Source organism: Mus caroli, unplaced genomic scaffold, assembly GCF_978045245.1.
Source record: "Mus caroli unplaced genomic scaffold, Mus_caroli_1 scaffold_9, whole genome shotgun sequence".
In the NCBI taxonomy this organism is placed as follows: Eukaryota; Metazoa; Chordata; class Mammalia; order Rodentia; family Muridae; genus Mus; species Mus caroli.
This window is the reverse complement of record NW_028227264.1, coordinates 38,535,754-38,548,286: the sequence shown is the minus strand read 5'-3', so window position 1 is coordinate 38,548,286 and position 12,533 is coordinate 38,535,754. Positions and strand designations below refer to the sequence as shown.

General features: G+C 45.5%; 1 protein-coding gene and 1 non-coding gene across 3 annotated transcripts; one reads left to right on the top strand and one right to left on the bottom strand.

Moving 5' to 3' along the window:
- Positions 1-2,292: 2,292 nt before the first annotated feature.
- On the bottom strand, positions 2,293-2,505 carry LOC115032270 (small nucleolar RNA U3). Its single transcript, XR_003837910.1, has one exon. It is a non-coding gene; the product is annotated as a small nucleolar RNA U3 (small nucleolar RNA).
- Positions 2,506-3,222: 717 nt separating this feature from the next.
- On the top strand, positions 3,223-11,948 carry Gtf3c6 (general transcription factor IIIC subunit 6). 2 transcript variants are annotated; one of them, XM_021174899.3, is made up of 6 exons: positions 3,223-3,348; positions 3,634-3,714; positions 6,626-6,689; positions 6,782-6,826; positions 9,696-9,809; positions 11,237-11,948. In XM_021174899.3, exons 1-6 carry the CDS (start codon positions 3,265-3,267, stop codon positions 11,533-11,535), a joined length of 687 nt encoding a protein of 228 aa, XP_021030558.1. In that variant the 5' UTR covers positions 3,223-3,264; the 3' UTR covers positions 11,536-11,948. The 2 variants fall into 2 exon arrangements, with proteins under 2 accessions (XP_021030558.1, XP_029338163.1); XM_029482303.2 differs by having other exon boundaries at positions 3,228-3,351.
- Positions 11,949-12,533: the final 585 nt, after the last annotated feature.

The following is a 12,533-nucleotide window of genomic DNA, read 5'->3' as shown; positions in this document are numbered from 1 at the left end:
CTAAAACAAAACCCCTAATATTTCAGTATTTCCCAAACGTTTCCACAGACGTGCCTTTAACCGCAGAGAAAACTTTTAAAAGGTGAAAATGTTTACAAACGTGTATGCGATGTAGCTCCGGGATGGTCCTTCCAATTGTTCAGCATTACTCTTGGTTCTTTGCTAAGATGGACTATAACCTGAAATTGGGACCTAAAAATAAACCCTTTCAGGCTTGGTTCAGCGGTTAAGAGCACTGACTGCTCTTCCAGAGCTCCTGAGTTCAAGCCTCAGCAACCACATGGTGGCTCACAACCACATGGTTGTGATGTCTTCTTCCTCCTCCTCCCCTCCCCCTTCCACCTCTGGAGTTCTGAGAAAACAGGTATGCACCATCACAACGTTTGTGTGGTGCTAGGGATGGAGTCAGGGCTTCCAGTGTGTTAGGCACTCTGCTAACTGGGCCACATCCCTTTGGGGGGAATCAGAGAAATTTCATCATAGATGCTGGCATCATATGCAAATCTCATGATCTCCTCCACCTTTTTTCTTTCTTTCTTTCTTTTTTTTTTTTTTTGGTTTTTCGAGACAGGGTTTCTCTGTGTAGCTCTGGCTGTCCTGGAACTCAGTTTGTAGACCAGGCTGGCCTCGAACTCAGAAATCCGCCTGCCTCTGCCTCCTGAGTGCTGGGATTAAAGGCGTGCGACACCATGCCCAGCTCTTTTTTATTTCTTAACAGCGTCTCACTACAAAACCTTGGCTGGTTGGTCTGCAATTCACTATGTAAACCAGTCTGTCCTCAAACGCAGAGATTCATCCATCCATCTGCCCAAATGATGGGACATCACAATTGCTTGTGCCATCACACCCAGCTATTTTTGTTTGAATGTGTGTTGCACAGACCATAATGTAGGTGAAATACCTATACATGTACACACAAAAAAATAATGAAATAAAGATAAAGAATTACATTTTATTTTCACGGCTATTATTACTCTCTATCGAGCTGGAATGCTTAGTATCAGTATTTAGTTGTACATGGCTGCTTGCAAATGGCTCTGCTATTATTTTCTAGCAGAGTTTTTCAACTGAATTCCTTAGAACAGAGCATCAGTGTAACCAGCACACTTGCTATCTGTCCTATACTGAACTTCCCAGAATTAGATTGCAGTGCTTCAGAGATCTGGAGAAGCCTTTCAGCACATTGTGATGCAGCTGAAATTTGAAGCCAAAGTTATCCTGCACTTTGTAGTTCCCGCCCCACCCTGCCCCGCCCCCAGAGAGATGGTTTTTCTCTGTGTAGCCCTGGTTGTCCTGGATCTTACTCTGTAGACCAGGCTAGCCTTTGAACTCCTGAGTGCTGGGTATAAAAGCGTGGGCCATCACCACCAGGAAAGGATCAAGGGTTTTGAAGGTTCCAGGCCCTACTATTGAGCTATATTCCGAGTCTTGCACTTCATTTTCTCACCCAAGTAAAGTACAAGTTTAAAACAGAAAAACAAAAACTTACTGTATATTACTCTTATGTAAGTGCAAAATGTTCATTTCTGAGACAAGATGTTACCTCTAAAGGCTCTTTTACAAGAACTCTGCTATAAAACATATTTTTAAGCCTGGTATGGTGGTGTATACCTTTAATTCCAGCAGAGGCAGGAAGCTCTCTGTAAGCTCGAGGCAAGCTTGGTCTACAAAACGAGTTTCAAGACAACCAGGACTGTTACATAGAGAAACCCTCTGGAAAAACTAAAACAACAACAACAACAAAAGGAGAAAATAAATAAAAATTCTCATATAAGTTTTCCAAGTAAAAGAGCAAGAAGGAGCAGATTGTTAAATCACTTGTCGCCTCCTAGTGGCAGTGTCTTAATATTGCGACCACTATCACATTTAAAAATACTCTTTATTTACTAGTTCAGGTTAATAGCCTTCTCATATTTTTTTTTTCCTCTGCAAAGAGGACCAGTCATGCTTGCAGAAGACCTAAGTTTATTTCACACACCACTAATAGGACAAAATTCATTTCCGTTTTGTTGTTCACAAGCACTTAAAATTTTTTCTTGCAGTTAATGGCCCCGTGAACATTATTATAACTACATTCATATTAAGAAGAACAAGAAAGGCAGGTCAGCCAGGCTGTAGTGAACACCCTAAATCCCAGCACTTAGAAGGCTGAGGCAGACTGAAAAAATATCTTGAGTTTGAGACCACACAGAAATGGCTGGGGTACACAGCCTAAGCCGTGTAAAATTCAGGACCAAAGAGTCTATAGCTTGCTGTTATATCTACTCTAACTTTCAACTAAATGTAAAAGAAACCACTCAGACTGCATCCTCTCCCTCTCGACCCTCAAGAGGGCCGAGAACGATCATCAATAGCAGATAGCAGCTGCAAAGTGCAGCACTAAAAGCTGGCTTCACGCTCAGGAGAGAACGCTCCGTCTCCTCCTCGTGGTTTCGGGTGCTCTACACAGTCAGAGAAACTTCTCTAGTAACAAACTATAGAAATGATCCCTGAAAGTATAGTCTTAACTTACTACTGCCAGCTGCCGCGAGGCCACCGCTGACAGCACATTTTTAACAAATGGTGACATTTCTCTCCCCAACCCCGTAATATTCTCCTAAGGAATTCCATACACTTGCACTTTCGAAGCTGTGTTCGTATATTATTTTGCAAAATAATAATTCTGAATACTTATGACTTGTAAATTAACTCAGAATCAAGTTCATAATTAACATATTGAGGATGATAGCCAATCACACGCCAGTGTCTTCAGTCATCCAAAGAAAACCACTTCCGGACCAGTTTTAAAGGGTGGGTGCGGCTCCTCAGGCTGCGTTTTGTTTAAGATGGGTGCTAATTTGTGCCCTCTGCTGTCTGAATTCCACCCTATCCCAGTAGCGTCACTGCTGGGTTTGTGTTAACTAAGTAGCCACTCTGGCCTAGAATTTGCATTAATCCTCCTTAGATGTTGGGATGAAAGTTCGAGGCCACCATTGATCCTCTAGTCTTCTTGCGGCAGACAATGAATGTGAGGTCTTGTTTTATAGTGGAGGCAGTTGATTACGCTCATCTTCAGCTATTTACTGAGTTCAGTGTAGCCTGAGCTCTAAGAGCCACGTTCTTCAAAGCGCGACTAAATACCCTAAATTCCCGAAGCTCGGAGCGTGTCGAGTCTCCACGTGGGACCCACTTAATGAAGCCTGGCGTCGCCATCTTGCTTTCTGGCCGGAAGCAGGACGCCGCTGCCCGTATCAAAAATGGCGTCCGCAGGGGGCGTGGCCAGTGATGGCGTCTCCGAGCGCTATGGCGGCGGCAGTGGATCCCATTTGGGAGGACGAGGAGGAGGAGGAGGAAGAGGAGCTAGAGGAGGTTGTAAGCGGGGGTCAGAGGCCTGTGGCGCGGGCGGTCTTGGCTGAGCCACCCCCGGGTGGGGAAGGGAGTCTGGGATGCGGACGGAGGGAGGGAGGCCGGTAGACAGCTCGCTGGCTTTCCGAAGCCCGAGAAGCCGTGGAGGGCTAGCTTCAGTTCTGGTTTATCCATTCTAGAAAGAATCGGTTTCCACCGGAAACTGGGTCGAGTTTTCACAGAGAAATTTGGGGCATTTCTTATTTACTGTCCCTTGTCTACCTTATTAACTTTGCTTTCTTCCACCAGGAGCAGTTTGTTCTGGTAGAATTGTCAGGAATCATTGATTCAGACTTTCTCTCCAAATGTGAAAATAAATGCAAGATTTTGGTGAGTCTTAGAATTCGGGGAATGTTGTAGATTTTCTTAAAGTTAAAACAAGACTGAAAGGTGATATGCTTGTCCACAAAGACAGACATTCATCCCACCTTACAAAGCGGTGAATGCTTCAGGGTCCTACCAGAAGAGTAGGTAACAAGGGAGGGATTCTATGGGAGCAGAGAAAATGCCTGACTGCTTCTTCACTGTCTGAATGTGTGGCTGGAGAGAAAGAGCAAAAGGTAAAAAACACTGTATGAAACTTCTGGGGGACTTTCAGGACAAAGCCTAATCCATGCTGTTCTTAAGCAGTGCCTGCCTTCTTTGTAGTGGACGTGGCCTCAGTTCTATCCTCCAATAGTACCACAGTTGAGTGTACTAGTCTGGACGCAGACTCTGGTCTAAGTGTGGATATGTATGCAGTGTTGCCCAGCCGGTCACCAAGTACCCATGTCACATGCCTTTGGTGTGTCTTTGCTCACTCCTCACAAGTCAATTTGGAAAAAAACAGCATGAGAGCAGGCTGTCCTGGTGCACACCTGTAATGCCAGCACTGGAGAGCCCAAGGCAGGCGGATCCGAAGTTCATTGTCATCCTACCCCCCAACCCCCCTGACTGTCCTGGAACTCACTTTGTAGACCAGGCTGGCCTCAAACTCAGAAATCCGCCTACCTCTGCTTCCCAAGTGCTGGGATTAAAGGCATGCGCTGCCACTGCCTGGCTCATTGTCATCCTTAATGATATAGTAAATTCTAGGCCACCTTGATCTACAGAAAGCCCTGTCTTCAAAAAAACCTGGAGAAGACACAGTTTAAAATATTAAGTTATTGCCTGATGGTGATACATACCTTTAATCCCAGCACTCATGAGGCAGAGGCAAACGGATCTCTTAAGTTTGAGGCCTGCTTGGTCTGCAGAGTGAGTCCCAGGACAGTCAGGGCTGTTACACAGAGAAACCCTGTCTTTGGGGGATAGGGGTAGGGATGGGGGATGAAGCTAACTGTTATAAAAATTTTGGGGCAAAATCCTTGGCTTCAAATAGTTAAACAGGTTAATTTCTGCCACTTACCCCAACATGCCAATCAGAGATGAGCAGAGTGGTTTACATAGCAAGTTCCAAGACAGACAGACAGACCCACAGAGAGGCTCAAAACGACAACAGAAAGTCCACTCAGGCATGGTGGACATTTTTTTTAAAGATTTATTTATTTTATATATATGAGTACACTGTAGTTGTACAGATGGTTGTGAGCCTTCATGTGGTTGTTGGGAATTGAATTTAGGACCTCTGCTCACCCTGGTCAACCCTGCTTGCTCTGGCCTAAAGATTTATTATTATAAATAAGTACACTGTAGCTGTCTTCAAACACACCAGGAGAGGGCATCAGATCTCATTACGGGTGGTTTTCAGGATTTGAACTCAGGACCTTTGGAAGAGCAGTCAGTGCTCCTAACCGCTGAGCCATCTCTCCAGCATGGACGTACTCTTAATCCCACCCAATGCCTAGGAAGTGCCAATAGGCATATTTCAGTGAGCTGAGGCCAGCCTTGTGTCAGGCTCACAGATGGTCTGCCTCTCTGCCTTCCAAGTGTGAAAGGCATGGCCCATCACACCTAGTCCAAGGACATTTTTTTTCTTTGTTTTTTTCGACACAGGGTTTCTCTGTATAGCCCTGGCTGTCTTGGAACTCACTTTGTAGACCCAGGCTGGCCTCGAACTCAGAAATCCACCTGCCTCTGCCTCCTGAGTGCTGGGATTAAAGGCGTGCGCCACCACGCCGGGCGTCTTTCTTTCTTTCTTTCTTTCTTTCTTTCTTTCTTTCTTTCTTTTTTTTTTTATTGGGTTTTCCAAGACAGGGTTTCTCTGTGTTTCCCTGGCTGTCCTATAACTCACTATGTAGACCAGGCTGACCTCCTAAGGGCATTTTCTTTTTTTTTTTTTTTTTTTTTTTATATTTTTATTACATATTTTCCTCAATTACATTTCCAATACTATCCCAAAAGTCCCCCATAGCGCCCCCCACTTCCCTACCCACCCATTCCCATTCTTTTGGCCCTGGCATTCCCCTATATTGGGGCATATAAAGTTTGCAAGTCCAATGGGCCTCTCTTTCCATTGATGGCTGACTAGGCCATCTTTCGATACATATGCAGCTAGAGACAAGAGCTCCGGGGTTCTAGTTTGTACATCATGTTGTTCCAACAATAGGGTTGCAGATCCCTTTAGCTCCTTGGGTACTTACTCTAGCTTCTCCATTGGGAGCCCTGTGATACATCCAATAGCTGACTGTGAACATCCACTCCTGTGTTTGCTAGGCCCCAGCATCGTCTCACCTAAGGGCATTTTCTATTTTGTTTTGTTTTTGTTTTTTGAGACAGAGTTTCTCTGTGTAGCCCTGGCTGTCCTAGAGCTAGCTCTGTAGACCAGGCCGGCCTTGAACTCACAGATTGCTGCCTGCCTCTGCCTCCCAAGTGCTGGGATTAAAGATATGTCCTTCACTGCCCAGTTCCAAGGGCTTTTTGTTGTTGTTTTTTTTTCGAGACAGGATTTCTCTGTGTAGCCCTGGCTGTCCTGGAACTCACTCTGTAGACCAGGCTGGCCTAGAACTCAGAAATCTGCTTGCCTCTGCTTCCCGAGTGCTGGGATTTAAGGTGTGCACCACCACGCCCGGCTGTCCAAGGGCATTTTTTAAAAGATTTTTTAAATTTATTTTATGTGTATGAGTACACTGCTGCTGTCTTCACACACCAGAAAAGGGCATCCAATCTCATTACAGATGGTTGTGAGCCACCATGTGGTTGTTGGAATTGAACTCAGTTCCTCTGGAAGAGCTCTCAGTGCTCTTAACCACTGAGCCATGTCTCTAGCCCCCCAAGGGCATTTTTTAAATGATGGTGGATTTTGTCTTTTAATCTGTTATAGGGAATTGACACGGAGAGGCCCATCATGCAAGTGGACAGCTACGTGTTTGCTGGGGAGTATGAAGGTATGGCGGTACCCGACACAAAAGCCTCTTTTTTACACGGTTCTCAGAGATGTACTGCTGCCTTTCCTGACTTGATTCATGTTTCCCCGCAGATACGCTTGGTACCTGTGTTATATTTGAAGAAGGTGTTGAACGAGGTAAGACAAACTTTTTCTACAGATTATTCCAGACATACTGCTGGTTTTGCCTTTTGTTCTTTATTTTGTGTTCTTGTTGTTCATTATCAGCTCAAGCTGTAGCTCAGGCTAGCTCTGAACTCACAATCCTCATGCCTCCATAGTGCTGGGATTATAGCCATACACCACTATGCCTAGCTTCAGATATACAATGTATATAGTAAATACTGGGGACTGAAGAGATGGCTCAGCAGTTAGGGAACATGGCTGTTTTTTTCCCAGAGGTCCGGAGTTCAGTTCCCGGTCCCCATATTGGGTGACTCACAGTTGCCTGTGACACTGTCTCCAGGGGATCTGGCATCAGAGGGCACATTCTCACACACAGACAGGCATACACATTCATGAAAAATTCTTTTAAAATGTGTAATATTAAAATTAAATAGCTCAGACTGGGCATGGTAGGACATACCTTTAATCCCAGTATTTGAAAGGCAGGGCTGGTGGATTTGAGGCCAGCCTGGTCTACATAGTGGTTTCCAGGCCAGCCAGCATTATGGTGAGACCCTGTCTCAAAACCCTAATAGTGAAAATAAATAAACACCTTGGGCTGCTGAGGTGGCTCAGTGGGAAAGCTGCTTGGTGCCGAGCCTGACAACAGGAGTTCAGTCCCTGGGGTCTGCACAGTGGAGGGACTCTTACAACCTCTACACATGTGCTGTGGCACTCCTGTACACATACAAACACATAAATAAATGTAATTACAAAACAGAACATCAAACGAGGGGCTGGAGAGATGTGGCTCAGCGATTAAGAGCACTGACTTCTCTTCCTGAGTTCAATTCCCAGCAACCGAATGGTGGCTTACAACCATCTGTAATGGGATCCAGTGCCCTCTTCTGGCCTGGGGATGTATATGCAGCAGAGCACTCATTGAAAAAATAGAATTAGGAGGCTGGAGAGATGGTTTAGAGGTTAAGAGCACTGACTGCTCTTCCAAAGGTCCTGAGTTCAAATCCCAGTAACCACATGTTCACAACCATCCATATTGAAATCTGACTCCCTTTTCTGGAGTGTCTGAAGACCACTACAGTATACTTACATATAGTAAATAAATAAATATTTTTTTAAAAAAGCATTAAAAAACAAACCAAGTATCCTTTACCCATTGTCTAATTGTGTCAATCCCCCCATCTTGTCATTGACCTGGGATAAGTTTAGTGCTACAGGGCTGGGTCTCGTGGCCCGGACTTAGGGTCCCAGCTATTTGGGAGGATTGTGAGTTCCAGGCCTGACTGAGCTACTGCTGAGACTCTGCCCAGCTTAATGGTAGAGTGCTATGCAGCATGGGAAATCTGTGTCCAAGCTCCCATACCTCAGAGAGATCCTCACCATAGCAGCGAAGCCCTGCGTGCTCAGTTCCAAGCTTACTCCGTTCCTCTGTCTTCACAAGTAACCACTGTATTGGATTTGATGTTTTACCTTCTTATACCTAATTTTATATGACATACATTTTTTTCAGACTTGAGGCTGGGGTTTAGCTTTGTGGTAGATTCTTGCTTAGACAATTCAGTCCCTACCACAGTTCACTGAGCAAGATACTTTTTGTTTTTGGAAGCAGCCTCAGCACGGTGTGGGCTAGCATTGACCATGTATTCCAGGCTGGACATAAATGTGCAATTCTAGTACAGTCATAGCCTCCCAAGGCCAGAATAGGTACCATTTTCATGTTCATTCATACTTGGAAAAACTGAAGCCCAGGGGCCAATAACACTTTGAGATTCACAAGGGAGTGAGTGGCATGGTCAGTGCTTGGGGTTAGCCTGGCTTCAGGGCTCACATTCATTTCCTCTTGGTGATGTTGGGGATCAAACATAGCAAAGGAGCTGTGCATACCCTCTCCTTGGCTGACTTCAGACTTGTGATCCTCCTGTCTCAACCCTCTGAGTGCTTCACTGCACAACCATGCCTGTCTTAAATGGTCTTCACTGTACTGAATTCACTATGAAAATGCTGCCGTGCGTTCTTTATATGTATCTTCGTGTCTATAGGCAATGATGTCTCCAAACTTTATATCTAGACTAGATTGATGAGCTGGGGAAAGGAATAGATTTAAGAAGAGGCCGGGGTTCAGCTCCCCGCTAGAACATTTGCTTAGCACACGTGTGAGGCCCCAGCCACAATTACCCAACTCAAGAGTACATGGCAAGAGGGAGGAGGAGAGTCAAAGTGGAGTGTGTCATCTTCAACTAACTTTACTCGATGTGTAGTAGGAGCCAACACTTGGCCGAGTGGGGGTGTGGAAGTTTCTGGTGTTTCCCGTCTTTGGTCCAGAGTGTTACTCTAACCTGTCTGGGCCCGCAGTCTTTTAATTAAAAGTTGTTCTTGGACCAATATTTAGCAGTTTTCTTTTTCCCCTCAGGTTTATCTAGTTGAGAACATCCCCACTCAAGTGTTGAGCTTCAAGAAGGACATTTGATTCTGTTCCTTCATTTGGGCGATAGGATTGTAGACATATTGCTCTGCGGGCCAACTCCTGAGCCCCATTTCCCATGTTAGGAACCCCACCTTGTTGCGTTAATCTGTGTTTACGTGTCTCTGTCCTTAGAGTTTTTTGTGTGTGAGACCTATTGTGCCTTCAAATGTCAGTGTTATCTGTCATTTCTTTGCCTGTGGGACAGGAGTGATCAATTACAGTGGGAACTTCCTGTGCTGTTCCCATAGGAAGTAGTTGAGACTGACTCCCTCAACATCTGATGGCATGAAACTGGCTGACTTCAGACTTGTGATCCTCCTGTCTCAACCCTCTGAGTGCGTCACTGCACAACCATGCCTGTCTTAAATGGTCTTCACTGTACTGAATTCTGTATAATAAGATCATTTCATGTCCTAGTGGATCCAGAGGGGACTGATAAGACGGTGCTGAAGTACAAATGCCACACGATGAAGAAGCTGAGCATGACAAGGACGCTTCTGACAGAAAAGAAGGAAGGAGAAGAAAACATAGGTTCGTTCACTTCCTTCTCTGGAGAGGGGCACTCTTGGACTAAGAGTGTAGATAAGTGGTCAAGAGCACTTGCCTAGCATGTGTGGGGCCCTGGGATCGGTGCCTAGTACTAGAGGGATGTGATAGCACATGCTTGAAATTCCAGTGATTTGGGCAGTTGGGGAAGGCAGCTGAAGATCACGAGTTCAAGGCCAGAGTGAGCTGTGGTGCATTAACATGAGCACCACGCCAGATGTGTTGCTGTGCCTTTTCCCCAGCACTTGGGAGCTTAGGCTCTCTTTGTCTTCCTTTTGCTTTTTTGGGGTGTAGGGGGAGGGTGGTTTTAGAGACAGGGTTTCTCTGTGTAGCTCTGGCTGTCCTGGAACTCACTCTGTAGACCAGGTTGGCCTCGAACTCAGAAATCTGCCTGCCTCTGCCTCCCAATGCTGGGGTTAAAGGCATGTGCCACCATGCCCGGCTTCCTTTTGCTTTTGTGCCACAGATTCCCACTGTCTTCTGATGTCCTCCCTCCCTCTGTTTATGCCTCTCTCGTCATCCTGATGTCCTCCCTCATCATCCCCTTCCTACTCTCATGTCCTACATTCACATATTAAAGAAAGCATGTAGGATGTGTCTTTCTCACCACATAGTGAGTTCTGGTTGGAAAAAAATTTTCCTACATGTGTCAGTGTAATTCTTACTAATGGCTAAGAAACTTACATTGTGCATTGTATCGGGAGCACTTTTGGGTTTTGACAGGAGCTCTTAGCACCCAGGCTGGGTGAATTTCTGACCTTCCTACCACCTCCACGGCCCTAGCCATGCCTACAGGCAGGCACTCACTCACACTTTAGAGATACTTTTTCTAGCTGTTGGGGTGATGACTTGTAGTGGTCTGGGCCTACAATCCCAGTACTGGGGAGGCAGACACAGGTGGATCTGTGAGTTTGAAGCCAGCCTGTGAGTTCCAGGTCAGCCAGGGCTATACAGAGGAACCCAATTTTGAAAAAGAAAAAAAATAAAATAAAGATGTTTGGTCTGAAGTGAATACTTTGAAAGTGACACTTTGGAAGGAACTTGAGGTATGCAAAGCTATATCTTCCTACATTTGTTTATCTGTCTGTCGACTAATCTTTAGGATGGTTCTGTATCTTGGCTGTTGTGCAGAGTGCAGCCGAGGGCATAGAGGTGCAAGTGTCTCCGCTGCACTGACTGTAGGGTCTTCCCTCTGTGTGCCCAGGATTAGTACAGCTGGCTCGTACAGTGCTTCCCTTTTTCATAGGGCACCTTCACACTGACGTCTGAACGGCTGTACAATTCACATCCCCACTGGTGGTGTAGGCTCTCATCTGCACCACATTTGTTGTTAGTTCAGGAAAAAAATGTCCTGACTGAGCTTTCTCCTTCTGTTTCCTTCTTTTCGTCCTGTTTATCCCCGACCCCACTAGATGGCGTAGAATGGCTGCAAATGAAGGATAATGATTTCTCCTATAGACCCAACATGATTTGCAGCTTTCTCCATGAACATGATGATGAGGCTGCAGAGCCGGCCTCTGATAAACCTGTGGAGCTGGAAGACCAAGAGAATCAGATGAAAGGCAGTGCGGAGCAGACACAGGAGCAGGAGAAGGTGGAGCACTCGGAAGTGGAGGACCCTGCTCCTTCAGGGGAGACCCCTTCTGAGATGGAAAGTTCTGTTTTCATGGGAACTCAAGATGGAAATGTTTCTCAAAGCAACCAGTCGTGAACTTTAAAGAAGTGGTCTTGTATACAATTACCTGGATTCGATTTCTAGTGTATACGTGGCAGTTTGGAGCCATCTGAGACTTCAGTTTCCAGAGATCTGATGCCTGCTTCTGGCCTCTGTCAGCCCTAGGTTCTCTCCTTCTACCTTTGTGGGTTCTGGGAATTAAACTCAGGTCATCAGGCTTGTGCAGCGAACACTTTACCTGTTGAGCCACCTCACAGCCCTCTCCACACACACCCCTCCTAAAAATACTTATGTGGGGCAGTTGGTTGCACACACCTTTGATCCCAGCACTCCGGAGGCAGAAGCAGGCACATTTCTGAGTTCAAGGACAGCCAGTCTATGAAATGAGTTTCAAGAGAGCCAGGGCTACACAGAGAAACCCTGTCTCAAAAAAAAAACAAAACCAAAAACAACAAAAAAAACGAACAAAAACCCAAAACAGTGTTTGTTTATGTGTATGCGTGAATGCATGTGTGTGTTCACCATGATCTGACCTGGCACCTGAGGAGGCCTGAAGAGACTTTGGGCCTCTTAGAACTGGAGATAGAGATGGCCATGAGCCATGGGATTGTAGTCCTGTTCTTCCCAAGAGCAGTGAGTCCTCCTAACTGCAGGGCCATCACCATTCTTGTCTTCTGCCCCATACTCACCCTCCTTTTTTCCTGAGTCAGAGTTTGTATAAGTAACCCAGACTAGCCTTAATTTAATTCTCCAGCCTTCTGACCGCAGCAAGTGTTCTTGTGTTTTAAAGTCATCCTGTGAAGCTCAGAAGCAATAAGGCAGATGATTTTTTTTTTTTTTTTGTACAACAGATATTATATATCTGGGTTTTGTTTAAATCACAGATGAGTTCCTAGAGACACATATTCAATGTCATCTAACCTAATCCAGTTCTGAAGTTCTGATCCTTAGTCAACCTGGACTTCGTGTCAGATCCACAGCCCCATACCATCGTGCCATCTCTAGTCTACATGCTAATCTCAAGTAGTTCCCCA